The sequence below is a fragment of the Archocentrus centrarchus genome, chromosome 7, assembly GCF_007364275.1.
Source record: "Archocentrus centrarchus isolate MPI-CPG fArcCen1 chromosome 7, fArcCen1, whole genome shotgun sequence".
In the NCBI taxonomy this organism is placed as follows: domain Eukaryota; kingdom Metazoa; phylum Chordata; class Actinopteri; order Cichliformes; family Cichlidae; genus Archocentrus; species Archocentrus centrarchus.
Window position 1 is genome coordinate 21040788 of NC_044352.1, and position 19427 is coordinate 21060214.

The following is a 19427-nucleotide window of genomic DNA, read 5'->3' on the forward strand; positions in this document are numbered from 1 at the left end:
CTGTCCAGCAACACATTGCAAACCCAAATGAAACCGTAGACTTTCACACAGACTCTTGAATGAGAGCGCGTTAACATGGTAGCTCAAGTGTTTTTTCTTTTTATATAAGCGCATATGACCATCTCTAAAGGCCATCAGGTGTTTCTCTTGTGCTGTGTTTGTCCTGCAGGAGCTACACCTGGGCTCTGTGTGCTGCTCTATTAAAGCTCCCTCCTTCTCTCTGGCTCCCAGACCGACCAGCTCGGCCCACAGCATGTTTTTGAGTTTCTTTTGCTTGCCACATATATTGCCACTCATACTTTACACTATATTAACTTGCTGATAAATAAATGTTCTTGCAAATCATTTGTTTAATTAAATTTTTGTTACCATCTTGTCTTCTTTTCTTTTCCTTGTCACAGTCTTTGAGCTGGGCTGTGACATTTACTGGTGCAACATGAGTATTAATTTGCTACAGATTAAAAACACAGATTCCCATGAGCCTCTTGGGTCGGTTGTCCAGCTCTTAATAGGATTATCTATTCTCGGGACAGAAAGGCAGAGGGACAAATGAGCCAAACACTCACCTGTGAGAATTTGTGCTTTCGTCTGCTGTTGACTGTGAAGTGAATCTGAATACTTTAATTAGGCTTTCACTGACATTTGGATTAACTCTGGTGAAGACAGCATCTGCCGTAGTAATGAGCACCGAGGTGAGTCAAACCAGCTCTCCTACCTGTTCCTTAAACCATTTATTTAAATGCAACACTTCAGAGGTAATGCTTCTCCAATGTTTTCAGCCAGGGACAGAAATAAGCAGTTGCAGCCTGCCCAACATGCCAAACAGTGACGACAGCGAGGAAGGTCAACAGCCGAAGAATTTTTTTAACAAGTTCATAAAAAGATCCAAAATTGGTGTCATGCTTCTAAATCAGTTCCAACTTTTTAACAGAAACCAGCCAAGAGGAGCCGCTAACCACAAGCTGGAGCGAGCTTCCCATCATAGAGCGTGTGGGCCTCAACAGGTGACACATTTCACTGTCACACACTGAACCAAATGATATTTACCAGATTTCACTTCAGCTGATATTAAACTGTCAGTCTTTTTGTTTTCTAACAGTGTAGAGATGTCAGAGAATGACTTAGAGGTAAGTAGTCTACACTTCATTAAATTCATTCAGCAGATTTTGATCTTTGGTTTTTCATGTGCCTGCACTTGACAAATTACATACAGTATGTGGATTATTTGATCACTGTCTAAGCTGTCACATTAAATTCAAGATTTCCTTATTTCATAACAATTACAGCTGCATTAAACCTTATTTCTATTCAGGGCCTCGAATCTTAACACCAGACAGAAACATAAGCCTCTGAAGCGCCGTGGTGCACTGAAAACTTGAATTAAGTCATTCTATTTTTGTTTCTTCCTCCTCCAGATGGCCTTCTCTCAGATCGCCCTGTCTTTCCGCTGTGATCAGTACACCCTGAAGCAGAGACTGCAGGCGGAGGAGCACGCCCGTAACCTGGCTGAGGAGAACGTCCAGCTAGAGCTGAGCAGAGGCAGGGAGACCCTGGAGGTACTGTATGTGACAAATGATCTGAAGTAAGTCTTTATGACCCCAATAGGCTGGGTGTTGATCCTGTGTGATTTCAGATACTGAAGGGCCTGTGTCTGGACAGCAAGCGCAGCAAGATCCTACAGAAGCTGGAGCTGTCCCTGGACATCCTCGGAGGGACCGTGGAACGGATCTCTAACACAGCGGAGGTGCTCGGTGCTGTGCATCAGGTACACTGAGGCTCCTCTGTCCCTGCACTCGCTGTCGGTTGGAATCAGTTTTTTCTCCCCTCTATAACAGAAGAAAGTAACGATCTCTATGTGAGTGAATGCTTGCAAAATATTATACATTTTAATGAACAAAAAATAAAAAATACCTCAAAACAAGAACTAAAAAAATGAATTTGATTTGTTGTTTGAGTAAAAGGAAAAGGCACGAGAGATGTTAGATGTCATTCTAATAAAATACATTAAATTGCTTCATGTAACTCAGGTGAAAAGTCCATATTATATAATTAATGAACCTCATGGAAAGGTGTTATTTGTGACTTTATTATTGCTTAATTGAATAATCTGTCTGCAGTGAATTATTACCTAACAGGACAGACATTTTAAATACTGACACATTATTTAAACAAAGTGTGACATGTTGGTATTTATACACAGTTTATAAAGAAATCGGTGGCCTCATTCAGATGATTTCCATTTCTGAGTCACAGTATTGTAGCACTGATGGGTACCGGGTGTCATGATTGCTGTGGCAGGCAGGAAAAGGCGGACCCCAAATGCAGGACTTGGAAATGGTGAAAATGAACTTACTGTGTTTTATAGAAATGATGACCAAACAAACAAACAAACAAACAAAAAAGCTGGGCTAGAGCCAACACTAAAACTAAGGGCCAAAAGGGACAGAAAAATACACAGCAGATACATAGACAACAACGCGATAATGAACAGAACAAAACTGAGGGCTTAAATATACATCAGGTAATCAGGGCAAGAGGAAACAGCAGGGCACAGCAGGTGAAACAAATGAAACTAATAACAGGGAAAGCAAAACTAAACACAAAGCACAGGGAACACAAGACTGTCAAAATAAAACAGCAAGTGACTAAACAAGGTACATGAGGACTTGACTGGCACACAGAAAACTAAACGGGGACCACGGCACAGGGAAACAGACAAAGAGAGACAGACATGGGACAGCAACACAGACTAGTCACAACACTGGGAATAAAACTCAGTATGAAAACACAGGAGGTCAGGGTCAAGACAAAAGACACAAGAACACAGACGCAGGGGAGACAGGGACAAAGGAAACTAGAAAATCACAAATGATAACAAAGCCAGAACTAAGATGAACAATGAAAACCAAAACAAACTAGAAAATAATAAAACTTAGTGAAAACAGAACTAAACAAAAAACACTGAGCAGACGGCCCAGGACCATGACACCGGGTACTTTTGGCTGCTCCTTTATTTCCCAAAGGGTCGCCACAGTGACTTGATCCACGGTTTGATTTGACACAGATTTTTATGCCTCCCATTGATCCAAGCTTGGGACCACCACAAGGGGCAGGCTGACTGGATTTGTGTCCCCACCTGGTCTCTAACTGGGGATCTTTCACAAACGTGTTACCCATTAGACCACGGAGCCACTGTGGCATCTAAATTACCGAGCTACAGCACATAGCATGTACATGTTCAAACCCATGTCTTTTGCCTCATTGTGAATGATGCTGTCATCTCTGTGACATTTTATGTTCTGCTTTCGACAGGAGGCTCGAGTGAGTCGGGCAGTGGAGCTCATGGTGGCTCACGTGGAGCGCTTGAAGAGGCGATATGACAGAAATCTTACAGAGCTTGAAGAAGCCAGGGGGAGGATGCAGCAGCAGCAGCAACAGCATCAGAACCCCTGCAGAAACACGACAGATCCCAAAGCCTCCACAGGTTTCTGAAACCTTATTCTGTTTCTTGTTATTTGCCTTGTTCTGTGGTCACGTGCAAACTTTGAGTGATCAGTGGATCTGTTGTTGCAGAGCCAGAGGAAAGTGAAAACACAAGTAAAGATGTGCAGCAGGTATGCACATATTTGGATGGTTGTAGCATCTTATATTAATCGAACCAATCTTTTTGTTACTTCAATCTGCCTTTTATTTGTGTGTGTGTGTTTTTCTAACAAGAAGCCTGTGGGTAGAAGGGTCTGTGTATCAGTAATTTCCAGCCAAACTCAGGTAAGGGGGGGGCTTCCTCAGTCAACTTTCCTGCTTTCTTCACACCTTATCCGACACACACCATAGAAAGTCTCTTCTTTGTCTCCCCAGGAGAGGAAAAAGCAAAACTCCAGAAAGCGTCTCTCTTCCAGTAGGAAGCCTGACCCTTCTGGCCCATCTCCCTCCACGAACTCAGAGTCAAGCTGCTCTTTCACGACCAAGGACAACAGCTGCTCAGTGGAAGACAGGTGAGCCAGAGTGACCAGGTATATGTTTGTATCCTACCTGCATGGTAATGTTTATCATGCAGGTAGCAACAAATTCCCCTAGTGAATTTGTTGTGTTAACGCTAGATTACTGACTATGCCAAGCTCCACCAGCCCTGTGGCAGTTGCACAAACTGTGAAGTTATATGCACAACAACTGCCCTGAGGCGGTTCGTAGAAACAAGCCTTATTTCATTTATTATTATATTTACATGGTGCAATAACACAGCATTTAATCAGCTTGTCTTTTTAACACTAGTTAGTTTTAGTGACCTGAGGTAAAATCGTCTGAAGTGGTAAAATTAAACAAAAAACATTGCAGGCTTCAATACACTGGAATGAAGGAATGTGCTTTTATCGCAGCTCCCCTCTGGATGCTTTACTGCAGAGACATAAAGGCAAAGCAGTGTTATCGAACAAAGGAAAGGACAAAAAGATGACAAATATGTACAGGCAGATCTCGATGGACAGGTAAGTGAACACAGTGCCATGCTTTGTTTTGTTTTTAAGTATAATAATTATGATAACTTTTCCTGGATAAACACTGACCGACTGCCGTCTTCAGGTGGAGGCAACCTCCTCAGGCTCACTGGCTGCAGCGCTGCCGGCTGGTGCTCCTGTGCACATTTGTGATTTTCTGTGCTATAGCACTGAGTTATTTCTTGTGGTAGCTTCATGATGGAGCACATAATGGATGTATATGTGATCATCAGTACTTTACGTGAATTCCTTCACTGTTCTGTGAATGATGTTAGTGTGTCAACAATGGAAGGCTCTTTGTGAATGAATATAAAGTAATTTTGATGCGCTGCTTTTTGGTCATTCATTGTGTTTGTCGCAGGGAATTTAACAGACATATATTTTGGTATTATTTTTATTATAAATATACAAAACATATCAAAACTGATACAATCACTCAGTTAGTAAGAAAACCCCATACTGGAGTGAAAACTTTCACCAAACTGCCATTAAAGGCATCAGTGATTAATAGGAGTTAATAGCAAGATTCAAATGTTAAGATTCAGCTCACTTCATGTCATTACAAGACAGATTTCGCTATGTATATCTATACATATACCTTTAAAAACTCATTGCTGTGCGTGCTCAGAGCTGGTGTATCATAGTTTTAGTAATAAGTCTATGTGGCAAAGAAGGCTTTTTAAATAATAAATATAGAATATAAGTCAAAAAAATTATATTAGGAATGAGGAAACCTATTTTAAAACTACTGCGGGTGAACTGTATGTGCAAAATGTGTTCCAGCCACAAAGGAAGTCTTCAAATAACAGCAGGTTTGTGGTCCATTTGAAATAGCTATGAAACTGTATCAGACTCAATTCACCTCAAATCTATTACCAAACAGATAAAAATAAATAAAACTGGCATATCACCTTACATTAAATTAATTACTGATACCAATAGGTCCATGTTTTCTGCATTTTGTCAACAAACAATCTCACAGACAGTCCAAAGACTCAATAAATAAAAGATGTAATTCATCATACTGCAGGGAGCTCGGGGTGTCAGCTACACCTGGCTCACAATTTCAGCATCCTCAGCTACAAACCACTGGAGCGGAGTCCCGTCTGCAGCTCTCTGGAGAATCACATTACCCAAACCCTGTGAAAAATGTCATGAAGTCAGCATTCACTTTTGCATTATGGAAACAGTAGCCATTAAAAAAATGTAAAAAAAAAAAAAAAAAAAAGTTTTCAAGTAAAACTGACCAAAATTTGCTCGTCTGTGTTCAGTACCAACCTGTGTAAAAGGAGGCAGAGGTGAAGTGGGGCTTGTAATGCTCTGCTGTTCTCCGCAGCTTGGCCGTAGCTTCTGCAGCTTGTTCCTTTGATGCCAGGATTTCAGCTCCTCTGACACGACCTCCCGGGGCATCAGCCTCACGGCGTGGTTTGGGTACTCTTTCAGCGAGGGCGTCCGCACGAGCCTGGTGTAAGGCGGAGGCAGCTTTAAGATGCTCCTCGGTGAAGTTGTTCCTTCCTGCCACTGTCTTTGCTGAGTGCTGCGCGCCACAGGAGACACGAAGCGCTTCCCCATGTCCAGATCTTGCGGGGAGAGGGGGCCATCCTCTGCTGCAGCTTTAACATAGCTGGGGGTCGTGTTTTTGTGTGTGCTGGGGAATTGGGAGGGTCCTTTCTTCTGCGCTCCAAAGTGGAATCCATAAGGTGGCGGGCAGAGTTTAGGGACCTCCGTTGGCCTGTCCCTGCTAGGAGAGCTGATACAGGAGGATGAAGAATGCTCCGAGCTGCTGTCCTCGGAGCTGGACTGGTAGGGACGCAGGGGAGAGTACTCTGGAGAACGCACCATGAAGTCAGCCACGCAGCGTCGCTGGGGCCACCTGGCTCGACCTCGACTGTTCTCTGAACTGAAGCGCTCCGTGTCGGATAGCTTTTTTTTCGGAAGTCTGAGAAAACATATCACGTAAAATTTTGAGTATTAACACATATTTTATTGTCTTTAATCCCTCAAATAATACAATTGACTCTGAGATGACTTCTCTGTGTACCTAAAGGACTGGGAGTACTGTCGGCGTATGAATAGCTCTGGGGTGGAGGGCGCGCTGGTGGAGCTGCTCTGACGCAGGGCAGAGTTCTTGACAAACTGAGTGAGAGGAATCCTGCTGCTCTCTGCAGACACCTGGGCTGCTGCCGGGCTACTACGCACAGGAACAAACACATGAGATATTCCATGCATCCAGAAAGAGGAAGCTTAACCGTGTGCTAATCCAGATAAAAGATGAGCCAGCAGAAGAAGTCTGGCATTACAACTGAATTTGGGAGTTTATCTGTTAAACTGTAAAATAAAGTACAATCCAGCCTGAAGCATAATAATGTCTTTCATAGGTTGTTAGGATTATTCAGTCTCTCACCTGGACCTGCTGCTACAGGCAGACTGAGGTTTGGTGGCCTTTTGGTAAGGCTGGTCCAGACTGGACTCTTTCCAAGGAGAGTTCTGGATGGGAGAGGACTCGTGCTCCACGCTGAGCTGGTTTGAGGACTGGCTGGAAAGCTGCACGGTCTGGGCTGACAGCTGGAGGGGGTCTGAATATGAAGCATCCAACACTGGGGGTGAGAGGGGGCTGGATGTGTCCACATCTATAGAAGATCAAAGAGAACATTAAATAAAATGATTTTCCAAATGAAAACAAGTCAGTAGAGTATTCACTCTTTTTTTTTTAAAATGTAAACCATACATTTATAGTGAGTTTTACGCTTTAAAAACACATGACTCACAATTAAATTCAGAACAGCACATGTAAAATAATATGGATGTTAACTGTGTCTTGAATGTGCCACTGTTCTCTATCAAATCTATCTTTCCTTCTGCTGCATATTTAAATCATTGTTATGATAGCCTTTAAAATTACACAGATAGAAATGTGCTCCCCACTCACCATCATCCAGAGCCACCACATCAGAGAGGGAGCTGTCGTCAGACATGCACAGATCTGCGTACAGAAGTCAAACATTTTAGATTTCCATTAAATCCACTGCATGTTGCACAGCTTGGCCTGAAGGGAGCAGCAGAGTCACTCACCTTTGTTCTGGCTGGTGACGCTTGGTGAGTTGCACTCACTCTTGATTCTGTGCTGGAACACGGCCTCCTGCAGTTCCTTCACTTTCTTCTCTTCCCTCTTGCACTGCTGCAGCCGGCTCTTCTTCTGTGGTTTACTGAGGTTCTCCTCGAGGGACAGCTTGCGGGCTGCCTCATAAATCTGCCGCTGAAGAGCCAAGTCAGTTTCTAGTGCTTGCAACTCTGAATCCTACAATAAAGGACAATTCTGACCTTTAGTTACAGCTGATGAACCGTAGTTTCCTCTGCCCAATCACTTTGTCCACTAACACTTAACACTGATGGGGGTCTGTACCTGTTTATCTAGATGGATCAGGCCTTCATCCAGCTTGAATGAAGCTCCAATCCTCCTCCGAACCCGGGGTGGCTTCTCATCTGGCATCATTGGATAGTCTGAGGGCATTACGCCTGTCAGCTCCTGTGAGGACAAAACAAAAGTAGTGTTAATGACAAAAATATGACCACAAAGAAGCAATCTTCAATCTAGGAGTCACTTACTGCCTCCCTGATGCAGAGTTTTCGGAGCTCCAGCAGGCAGATCTCCAGGCGCTCCTCCAGAGACTGGTGCTTTAGCTTCAGGGCTCTGGTGTGGGTGGTGAGGTCCTTCACTGGGGATGTGGGGCTGTCAGGACCTGTAGAGAACACACACACAAAATCACGCTTTACCCATCGGCATCTGAGCCTGACATTAAAATAAATATGCTGTTTATATTTTCTCCTATAAATAGCCTTCTTCATTTTATTTCTATTATAGTGTATATAATGTGTTCTTATCAGTTCAGCTGGTGCTGTATGCTCTGCTGCACAACTTATTCTCATATCCTGTATAACCAGGTCACAATATTGAAATTGTATTGTGCTTTCCTGTCTGCATCATGTGCTGTCATGTGGGCTAAAACTGGGTCTGCTATGACTGGATGTTTTTATGGGGGTTACGTTGTGACTTTGTATTCAATAAGATAGTTAAGCACAGGGGTAGTCACAGAGCACTTTCTCCACAAAAAGGCTAATGCTCTTTATTGTAGTTTTTTGTTTGATTTTAGTTTTGATTTTAGCCCACGCTCCACCTCTCCACTTAGTTTCATGACAAACACACAGCTAGAGAAACAGCAATAGTCATACAGCACCTACACAGTGCCCTAGGATGACTCAAAATGATCAGCGTTTTCTTCATAAATTGTCAATATATTAAAACTGTAATATTCTTAAGTGAGCTGGTAATGAGTTAATAGTAGACGCAGTGCTTCCCAGAAGTCAGAAGCATAACTTTCAACCATTAAAACTAATTTTTCTGTTCAGGAATGCCAGTAAACAACTGTCATTTGGCATCTTAATCAAAAATAATAATAATGTGCTTTACTAAATTTTCTGCTTTTTTTGTAAAACAGTAAATATGAAAATTCATGGATAACAACAATAATTATATTTTAGCATAAAAAATATAGTTTTGATTAAAGAGCTTGCACATGCTGGTGGATTAACCATAACAGAAACATAAAAAAATGATTTTGGTTTTTACCAATACTGTTTATTTAGGGCAGCTGTGGCATAAACCTTACACCTAGTGGTGGTCTAATAAATGTGTTTAGATATTACTATCAGGTATCAGTCTCAAATTCCATTATAGATTGAGCTGTAGGTAGCAGCATAACTATGTTTTGATAGTGATTATGCAGCACCAATCTACAAATGAAGGATGCAGAAATCAGATCATTGATTAGACATTTCTTCAGTGTTGTCCTTACCAGAGTGCAGGATAATCCCACTGTCTGTGTCGCTGATCTCCTCTTTACTCTCGATGGCCGTCATCTTGTCTTTCTGCTCTTGAGTTTTCTATGAGTACCTGTTGCAAACAGCAAAGTTTATTCAGATTACTAAAATGAGATTGTTTACTGGTAAGAAAAGGAAAAGTTTATTCTCTGATTGTTTCCCCCCCTCACATGGATTCATGCAGTCTGTCTCTGATGCTCTACTTAACAAAAGTGAAAGACTGGCAAGTGTCCTTTTTACACACTTATGCATGCAGCTCTCCATCTCTGTCCCCCTCCTCCACCTCTTTCTCCCTCCCATGCTCAATCACAAAAGAGGCAGACCCCCGCGGTTGACTCGGCACATGTGCAGGGGTTAATCAGAATCACGGTGCCATGGTGACGGGGCATGCTGCGGCTGGCTAGGGGAGCGTGTCGCCATGAGGCGTGTCAGAGGGCGTTTAAAGAACCCGGACCCCGAAAAAGAAAGCAGATGGCAGCAGGAATTGCCCCACTCATGGGCTGCACCTGTTCCCCCCCATGCACCCCTCCTTCAGCTCCCATTCAACCAGTGTCCAGAAAACCCCCTGGGAGCTTTGAAGTGGAAGAATGTCTCAATGCTGGGCTTGTCCGCGCAGCACCAGATCACAAGGTGCCTGATGACTCCTGCGCAATGCTGAGCACAAAAACTGACTGACACAATTCTTGTTTATGACTTGCTCTGCACCATTGTTGCTCTCCAACAAACATGTGACTGATAATAAACTAAAACGAGCTGCGGAGTGAAACAACAGCAAGGAGAGAAAGACGTGAAAACAACAAATTGGGAATACCAGTTAGAAACAAACTGAGGCATTTAAAATCGGACCAAGAGTCTGTTTGTAGCTGTTTTCTTGAAATTACCTTAGGGTGACTAAGACAAAGAATGCTGCCTTTATTTTCTCAATTTTGTAGGTCATTTAATCTATTTTGGATCTCACATGTCTTAGACTTCTGCTAAAAAGGCTAACAGATCACAAGAGGCAACATTATGGGATCTAATGCGATTAAAGGATGTAATTTGCTTGCCTTGCATCAATGCCACAGATTAATAAACCTCTCGGAGCAGCCTTTTTTGTATTATCACGGAAAGAAAGCTCATCTGAAAAGTGAATAATGTGTCACTGGTCAGGAATAAAAGGGGAGGCAAAATGTCATGAAAATAGACACCACATAACAGAATGGCTTCTGTGTATAATCCTTAGCTCCTGTGTTTGGTGATTGTATCGGGCCTTTTCCTGTAGAGACAAGGAAGGCACAGAGCCTGTGCGAATGAGAACCTTCTCTAACAGGATATTATTGTGTATCCTATAGGTTTGCCCCATTCAAAACAGCAACTCATGCGAACTGACACAGCTATGAGCAGCCAGTGGTACAATGGGATACAGCTAGGCAGCTCGAGTTAGTAAAACAACACTGCAACAAAGGGCCTGTATCCCACAACCGGCCTAAATAATCTGCTGCAGGCGCAATATCTGCTGACAACTGCAGCTGGAGCGGCATTGCTGGGTCAATGCTGAGGTGAGGCTGCAGAGAGAGAGTGGGAGAAGGAAACAGTGCTGAGTTTTTAGGGTGCAATGTTGCACTCTCAGACACATGGCTCCATGCCACGGCACTCTAAAGCTAAATACGTCAGGAACAGGAATCCAGCCTGGTAATAGGAGACAGGCAGGGTAATGTGGGGTTTACCCACTCACACCCCATAACTGTCTGAAGACTTTCACAAGAGTCTGTGGTTGGAGGTCTAGGCTGAGTGAGTGAGTGAGTAAGTAAGTAAGTGGGTGGGTGAGTTGGTGGGTGTGTGAATGAGTTTGGGAAAAACTCTCACTTGAAGTTGCAGCTTATTGCCAAAATGCTGATGCCATTTGTCATAGCTTTGGAGCCGTGGGAGTGTTGACATTATGCTGTAATGGAGAGCCAAAAAAACAACTTTTCATGACTGAGTATGACAGGAATAGCAGTCTATTTCCTGAAGTGAAGCTGCTGATAGCACAGTCTCCAACCGGAAGACCTGATTTCATGTAGTCAAAACATCTTAATTTAGGTAAGCCTGTGATCACTGCTTATGATGATTGCCTAGAAACACATCAGGGATAGGAGCTGACTGTCCCAGCCATGCTCACTCATTACTGGACCGTGACCGTGTAGCATCTACGGAAGTTGATGTTTATGGCAAGAGATCACAATGCGGATTTACTGTCTCCCAGACTTCCCCCACCACCCTTTCCCATGAGCCTCTGGAGCTGTGTACTCCTGGATTGCGGCCACCACCGCCGTGCTCATTACCACTGTGGTCAGCCCTGGAATTACCAACGGGGACCGTGAGGGTTGCCTGAAACCAGACCGAGGCCTGTTCAAACCCTGTAATTAAGATTCTCTTCTGAATGCTGATACTATGGAAGAAACCAAACGACTTTACAGCATGCCTTTTTTTTCAGAGTCTGATGAAAAGCCAAAATCCATTCAGCAAAATGGATCCGCTCTGTAGACAATATATGCTGCTGGAAGAAAAGTGCATCAGTGAGAGGGAGTTACAGGAGAAGTATTGTATTACAAAGCATGTCACTGGAGTGAGATCTTTGCCTTAAGGAGCAGTGCTGAGTTTGGAAAGAGCAGCAAAATGCAGATAGGAGGCTGCGATAACATGAGCTTCAAAAGCAATGGTATCAAAGACTCAGACACTGTCAGCATCTTTCCTCAAGCAAGTTCCATTTAGATCAACACTTTTAAGCAGTGCAGGGGTTTTAGTTTTCCAACAAAGACAATGCAGGGGTAATAAGCACCATGCTGATCTGCTTTCAGTCACTGGAGAACATATGCTGACCAGACACACCAGCTCTGTCACAGCCCAGTGACAGTGTAAATACAGAGGGCCAGAAGAGATGATCCATTGTTCTCCAGAGACTGAAGGGCTGGCTGGGGATCATGACACCTTGTCCCTCTGAGTCATCATTTCTGAAGCCTCTGAATGGCCACTGATGGTCATCTTAGGCCATTGCCAGGATGTGGTTACAGCTTTTCACCCTCAAGTGCCCACCACTCACAAAAGAAGTGGAGGATTCTGGGAGGGACATAACGACACAAAGGTGTTGCTCTCAGCACCACAGTGACACTTCATGTCTGTTGGTGTTTATTCTGCTGCTGTGGACAAGACAACAACTGGCACCAGCCGCCTTCTGCCTCACATTAGTCCTGCAAGGTTGGTTTTTCTGTGAAAGCAACCTGTTCACATGCATTCAACAGCCCAGTTATTATATTCCCGAGTCTGATGGTTGTAATTCTGACTTCTTTTTCTATAGTTTGTTAACAGACAGATCAACTGTAGCAGTCAGTGCTTTACTCAAGTAAAAACCCGGCATCCCAGTAATCCATTACAGGTAAAAGTCATGGATTTACACATTTTTAAGTACTGTAAGTAAGTGTACTCACTGTGTATGATGGCCCGCCCACATTATATTATTGGGTTGTTGCTACTGATGCATACATTTAATAAGCATTTTATAGGTGCTCACTAATGTACTCATATCAACACATACAGTGCATTACAATCATAATTTAGCTCACCTCGCTTTTATATAAAAAATAAATGCGGAAGAGAATGGATGGATGGATGGAAATGAAAAGTAAAAGATTTCCATCTGAACTGAGGTGGATTAAAGGAGTAGAAAATGCGAATCTTTAAGCGCGTCATAATAACGTGTGAAATTGAGGTTATTTCTCTGAACTTAAGTTATTTCCGTTTTTAAGCATTATATACTGCACAAATAGCTCATCCAGCTTAGCTAACTGCTCAGTAAGGGTTCTCTACAATCTAACAGAGTATGAAAACATCCTATTTTGCCTACCTTTTTGCTGTTTATACCAACACTGTCACTTCTTTTAATGACTTTTTGCGTGTGTGCTAACGCACAGAAAACAGTCCGTACTTACGTTTTAGCTTGCGGTCTGTTCCTTTACATCAGCATCTTTCCCGATGAGGGGAGAGTTTAAACTTTCTCTGGTCAGATGTGAGAGAAGCGCTTGAGACATCTGTTTCAGACGAGTCCACTTTCTCGATCAAGCTGGGGAGGGGTGAGCGTTTTTGATTTTTGCTCAAGTATTATTTAAAAATATTTGTTCCCATTATATTAACTTATATTTAAGTAACAACATATTGGTTTTTGTATAGCAGAGTAATTTAGGCTTAACCGGGAGAGAGTTGATTTTTTTTTTCTGTTTCTCTTCCTCCCCTCCTTTCTTGTATTGGTTTGGTCCGACGCCGCCGAGTTTCCAGACACGCTTTGCGTATTGACAGAGCACACGACTCATCGAGAGGGAGGGGGTTAATTTGAGAAAAGGCACAAAAGGCGAAAGGCAGGAGGCAGAGACAAAGTTTGGTTAAAAAAAAGGGAAAGAAAGTGGGACAGCTGGCTGGTAAGTGCTGGCTGAGCAAACTACGTTCTCCTCTTTCCTCCGCCATGCTGATGAAAAACTGTGCAGCGTGAGCCAATCACCCATTCATCTATTATCAGCAATCCAAGAACACATTAGAACATAATCGTCCTGCACAGAAAAATATATTTTTGATTGCTGTTTAATTTACACGAGGCTATATTTGGCCATGTGGTGAATAGACGTAGGCTTTGGGGTTATTTTCCATGTAATTTGTTTATATTAATTATTGTTGTTATTATTTTTGATTCTGGTCGCTTTGTTATTACTTTGCTCGGGTAGGTCACGTCTTAGAGGGCAATGTTGTACCGTTACTCTTCGTTTCATTTGAGATCATTAAATTGAGATCTATAGTTAAGCAACTAATGTTTAACTATCTTTAACCTATCTATGGGCATACAATTACACAATAATATTATAACACACTTAACTTTATGAGTACTTTAATTTGGGTACAATACTTATGGATTATTGCACATTTAAAGTTATTCTTTTATTTCAATTTGCACTTGCAGGTTTCTTTTTTCTTTGACATAATTGATGAAATTACTTAAATCTAATTCTCAAACAGCAAACTGGCTACTTCTATATGCCCCCAGCCAGTTGCTTCAGTGACCCTTGGGTATCTCTAGTCTATAGATCATGAAAAGCCTTCTCCAGATGGCCTATGGTTTCTCCTCTCATGCCGTGATGGAATGAAAAGATCACCTAATTAAGCCAAGTCCCATATCCATGTGAAAGAACCGTGAGAGCCCTCCGGGAGTGGAGCGGCATGCAAATCAGTCCCCAGTGCTTTGAATGGCGTTCAGCACAACAACACATCACTGCAAACCATAAACCCTTCATTTCCACAGCACACAGACACACTAAAAAAAAAAAGTCCAAAGTCATGGCAGAAACAAACATGTATATTTTGGATTGCTGGGGGATTTTTATTCATACAAAACAGCTCTGTTGAAAATGTTCCTCTTCACAGTTGCACAGTGGTCTTTATAAAGGGCAGAATCAGGCTTAACTGATGTCTCATGCTCATTTGATACTAGAAGAAGCATGGGAAACAAATTTTTAAAAAAGTAGTTAATTAGCATAAAAAAACATTAAAAAATATCCAGACTCAGAACTCAGTGGTAGCTTTCTCTTAACCAATATTAATCCACATAATTCTGAATTTAAAAAAGCAAGTTTTTCGACTTCCTCATCAGAAACAGAACTATGATCGACTTTTAAGAATGTTTTTCTAGATTATGTGTTAGCCTGGTATGAGTGATTCCTTACTGCAAAATCTGATAACTCAAAGTATAATGTGAAGAAATGTAAAGCAAGACGGTGTCTCTGGGATGCAGCCCAGCAGAATGTGAACATACAGATTTAGGGCCGCTATGGTGAGATCCGGCAGGGGCTGATGGGGACCCTCGGGGCCTCACTGCTCAAACGTCTGTGTACGCCTCAGGTTGTCCTTCACACGGACAAACTCTGGGATCTTCTGCTGGTTCTCTCGACGCCTTATCTCCTCCTGCTCATACTTGGGGGTGGAGGGGGTAAGGGGTGGCGGGTGGAGGTGGGTGCAAGGATACTTCAGTTTATCCCAACAAGGTATCCACAAGGTTAAAGAGAAAGTCTGAGGACATCTTTGTTGTATTCCATTAATATTTTGTGAAATGCCTCACATCCCTCTCACCTCTTGCAGTTTCTGCTGCCTCTTGCGGAGCTCCATCTCCAGGTCTGAGGGCTGTCGTTGTGCCATCTCTGCCTCCTTGTGCAGCTCCAGTCTGCGCTGCTCCAACACTCGCTTCAGCTCTGGTTTTTCCTCCAGCAGCAGGCCCCTTGAAAGTCAGAGCCACAGTTTTACATACAAATACACAACTCCTGCCCTGCTCTTTTTCAGTGGGCAACAAATTAAAGACCAGAGTGTAAAGAGAGTTTTCGATGTACCGTTTGTGGCTGAGCAGCAACTCCCGGTGCAGGTTATGGTAACTCGGTGTCTCTGCTGAGGAGCCATTGAGTTTCCTCTGCTCACTGCCACAGTCAGCTGTAGATGGAACAACTCAAAATTATTCTTAAAACTGATCGTTAACATTTACACGATTCTTCTATCAATCAGATATTCTAATCTGTCTTCAACATTTGTGCTTTAAAATACCTTTTTTGAGGTGTCCATATCCTAGTTTCTGTGAAATTTCACATGCAGTCAAAAAAACAGAAGATACTCTTTGTTAGTGATTTCACAAGTGAGTTATTTTGCAGCCAAACATGTACACACAACCTGGTTTGACGAAACATCTTTATTGTGTTCGTCTCTTGATTTGGCAGAGGGTATAATTAGATAAAGGCTAAAAAAGACAGAGCCTGCTGTGCTGCTTAAGAAGGTGAGCTGTGTTTAATGAAGGTGACATAACAGCTCTGCCAGCCTGTCAGAGAGGTACTTATGTAGTTTTGGTGCGACAGAGAGTTTTACTGCTAATGGCAAATAAAATGATGCAACCATGCAGTCATTTCTCTTACAGTGTAAGAAAAATGTGCTTGTAGCACAATCAATTACCTCTGCCACACCCACTGAAACCAGATATCCAGGAAATGCAGATTACAGTGAGCAGGGAGCAGATGGCAGATGCTGTTGTGACTGGTCTGTCTCAGAGAAAGGCTAGCCAACCAATAAGACCAAGATTTTGACATAAAAAAGTCCAGCAGCTGAAATATGATCCTCAAGCTCTGTATGTGCCTTTTACTGTTCCTGTTGTACACATAAGCCTCTAGATTCAGGCCCTTTGTGGGCCCCTGCAGGGGAGATAACCAGTCAGGTGTCTGATCCCGATGGAAACCATTGTTCCAATAAAGACCTGCAGGTCTGAGATGGATTACAGGAAAATCAGCCCACCTGACTTCATAACCTCTCACCTGCTAGCAGAAATCCTCTGAAGTGTCACTAGGTAACTCTTTTATGCAGCACTGAGATACTAAACAATATATCTCTCAGACTGGATTTAAGTGTTTGAATCAGTCAAAGGATCCATGTTTAGTCCATTAACTATTATAATGTTGCTGTCAGATGAAAATACTTCTAGAAATATCTTTCTTAGGAAGTTCAATACTTCTTTCTTGTATTTTCAGGTTGTTTGTCCTTATGTAAAATTATCCCATCCCCCAGGTGACCTTGTTATGTAATTGTTTCAGATGCTGGCTATGATCAACAGCAATGTGTTTACATTGCAATAATGCTATAGGACATATTTATATGCAACATGTGGCTCCATCAGCTCTCAGCAATTCAGAATTCAATAAAACATTTGAATACCCATCATGAAGCTAAAATATACAAAATGAATTTTGTATTTAATACAAATAAAAATTTATAAAAGACAGAAATTGTGATGACTTAGGTGGTTTCATACATTAATAATAAAGACTACAATAGACTGTAATTTACTTTATTTTGTAAGAAGGCATGGTTTTGATATTTTTCTTCAAAGTGTGAATCATATGAGTAGTTACATAATATCTACATGCTTAAATCAGAATAAACCTCGACTGTAAACCTACTGAAGCCACACATGCAACCTGACCAAAGGTCAGCTAAACCTTTGACAGATGGCCATCAGACACTCACCAGACAGCAGCAGCGATGTAAGAAAGCAACTTGCAAGAACTCACTTTTTTTACAGCTGACCCCTCCATGGAGGACGGTGGAGGCCCACTGTTTTTTGTCCAGCAGCAGCGTTCCTGTTTTAGTCCATTGTTAAAAGAATCGCACGTTCTCACTCCGTCTGTCGATCGTCTTTTTTCTTTGCCGCATCCAAGGCCAGCATGTTGTTGATGACAGATCCACAGACTCAATGTGCCATCTAGCAGTAGGCACTAGTGGTAGTAGACAGTGAAATCTTGTTACGCCATTCTAGATTACCTCACAACCCCCCACACGGTATAGGATGCTAGATTAGGTAATTGCCGCTGACACAAATGCAGCTTAAAACCAGCCTAGCAGGGTACTGTTACCAGTTGACTCCTCTGCTTCCCAGCCCATGAATACTGATAGAGGCTCCAGCAACAAAGGTGTTCAAAGAAACCATAATGTGGTGATGATTAATACATAGAAAACTGCTTGCTGGTTAGACCTTTAAAACAATTAGTAAATATACTGCTATAAATATCAAATCAGGTTAAAAGACTACATGTGAATTCATCTGAGCACTTTTGTTTGTTTTTTTTGAGCAAATGAAAGAGAGAGCAGATTTCTCCCATACTGGCTTCTCTTCATTGACTTCCTGTTAAATCCAGAATAGAATTTAAAACCCTTCTTCTCACATACAAGGTCTTGAATAATCAGGCCCCATCTTATATTAAAGACCTCAGTACCGTATTACCCCAATAGAGCACTTCGCTCTCAGACTGCTGGCTTACTTGTGGTTCCTCGGATACTTAAGAGTAGAATGGGAGGCAGAGCCTTCAGCTTTCAGGCCCCTCTTCAGCTCTCAGTTTGGATTCAGGTGACAGACACCCTCTCTGTTTTTAAGATTAGGCTTAGAACGTTCCTTTTTGATCAAACTTATAGTTAGGGCTGGATCAGGTGACCCTGAGCCATCCCTTAGTTAAGCTACAATAGGCCTAGGTCGCTGAGGGGGTTCCCATGATGCAGTGTTTCTTTTTCACTCACCTCTTTTCACTCTGTTTATACGCCATTCTGCATTTAATCATTAGTTATTATTAATTGCTGTCTTTTGTCCTGTCTCCCTCCCCTCACCCCCCAACCGGTCGTGGCAGATGACTGCACCATTACAAATACTTTGTGTTATTTTTAAATACATTTTTAATCAAACACTTGTGGTGTCAAGTTTAGAAATAGCATATTCTGCAAGTCCATAAAGACACTGAGAATTTTATTCTATAAAATAACTGAGAAAATACTTCCACAGGAAGCACTTATAATTGTTCTTTCAGCAAAAGTGTAAAATTAACTGAGAGGAAGTAAGAAAATACAAGAATAAAAAAAGAAAAATACATTCAAATTCTTTTATGTAACTCTTTATTATTTTAACTTCCTTTTACCATCCATGAGGTCAGCCATCCAAAGCAGCAGACGGTGCACAACAGAGGTGAAGTGAGTGCAGGCAGGGTGGAGTGGGTGGAGTGTCAGGGGTGATTTGTGACAGACGGATAGCAGCAAGAGTGAAAGGGAATGTTTACAACATGGTAGTGAGACCTGCTGTGATGTATGGTTTGGAGACGGTGGTACTAATAAAAGGAGAGGAGGCTGAGCTGGAGGTGGCAGAGTTGAAGATGTTAAGATTTTCATTAAGAGTGGCCAGGATGGACAAGATTAGAAATGAGTACATCAGAGGGACAGTTCAGGTCGAGTGGTTTAGACACAAAGCTAGAGAGGCTAGACTGAGATGGTTTGGACCTGTGCAGAGGAGGGAGATTAGATATATTGGGCAAAGGATGTTGAAGATGGAGCTGCCAGGCAGGAGGAAATGAAGAAGACCACAGAAGATGTTCATGCAGAGGGTTGGTGTGACAGGGATAGGGTGAAATAGAGACAGATGATCTGCTGTGGTTACCCTGAAAGAAGAAGAAAAAGAAGAAAAAGCTTCCTTTTACCACTTTTTAAAGTTTT

The 19427-nt window shown here is 42.3% G+C and overlaps 3 protein-coding genes across 9 annotated transcripts; 1 reads left to right on the top strand and 2 right to left on the bottom strand.

The window, feature by feature from the left end:
• The first annotated feature begins 504 nt into the window (after window positions 1–504).
• LOC115783041 (lymphoid-restricted membrane protein) lies at window positions 505–4822 on the top strand. 5 transcript variants are annotated; one of them, XM_030733655.1, is made up of 12 exons: window positions 505–692; window positions 780–843; window positions 932–1004; window positions 1100–1127; window positions 1416–1556; window positions 1634–1765; window positions 3313–3484; window positions 3574–3614; window positions 3721–3768; window positions 3859–3995; window positions 4377–4484; window positions 4579–4822. In XM_030733655.1, the coding sequence occupies exons 1-12, from the start codon at window positions 681–683 to the stop codon at window positions 4682–4684; spliced, it is 1062 nt and encodes a 353-aa protein (XP_030589515.1). In that variant the 5' UTR covers window positions 505–680; the 3' UTR covers window positions 4685–4822. The 5 variants fall into 5 exon arrangements, with proteins under 5 accessions (XP_030589515.1, XP_030589516.1, XP_030589514.1 ...); XM_030733656.1 differs by having other exon boundaries at window positions 784–843; window positions 3718–3768; XM_030733654.1 differs by having other exon boundaries at window positions 506–692; window positions 3718–3768.
• Window positions 4823–4934: 112 nt separating this feature from the next.
• On the bottom strand, window positions 4935–13406 carry inavaa (innate immunity activator a). 2 transcript variants are annotated; one of them, XM_030733653.1, is made up of 10 exons: window positions 13319–13406; window positions 9347–9444; window positions 8100–8233; window positions 7897–8019; window positions 7566–7791; window positions 7423–7476; window positions 6898–7123; window positions 6535–6681; window positions 5772–6432; window positions 4935–5633 (listed from the first exon to the last, which is right to left on the bottom strand). In XM_030733653.1, the coding sequence occupies exons 2-10, from the start codon at window positions 9408–9410 to the stop codon at window positions 5541–5543; spliced, it is 1728 nt and encodes a 575-aa protein (XP_030589513.1). In that variant the 5' UTR covers window positions 9411–9444; window positions 13319–13406; the 3' UTR covers window positions 4935–5540. The 2 variants fall into 2 exon arrangements, with proteins under 2 accessions (XP_030589513.1, XP_030589512.1); XM_030733652.1 differs by having other exon boundaries at window positions 6535–6684.
• Window positions 13407–14706: 1300 nt separating this feature from the next.
• Window positions 14707–17678, bottom strand: LOC115782972 (protein FAM107B). 2 transcript variants are annotated; one of them, XR_004020184.1, is made up of 6 exons: window positions 17468–17678; window positions 15960–15987; window positions 15752–15848; window positions 15498–15642; window positions 15184–15341; window positions 14707–14858 (listed from the first exon to the last, which is right to left on the bottom strand). XR_004020184.1 is itself a non-coding variant. In XM_030733543.1 (5 exons), the coding sequence occupies exons 1-5, from the start codon at window positions 17489–17491 to the stop codon at window positions 15240–15242; spliced, it is 396 nt and encodes a 131-aa protein (XP_030589403.1). In that variant the 5' UTR covers window positions 17492–17677; the 3' UTR covers window positions 14707–15239. The 2 variants fall into 2 exon arrangements, 1 of the variants encoding a protein (XP_030589403.1); XM_030733543.1 differs by having other exon boundaries at window positions 14707–15341; window positions 17468–17677.
• Window positions 17679–19427: the final 1749 nt, after the last annotated feature.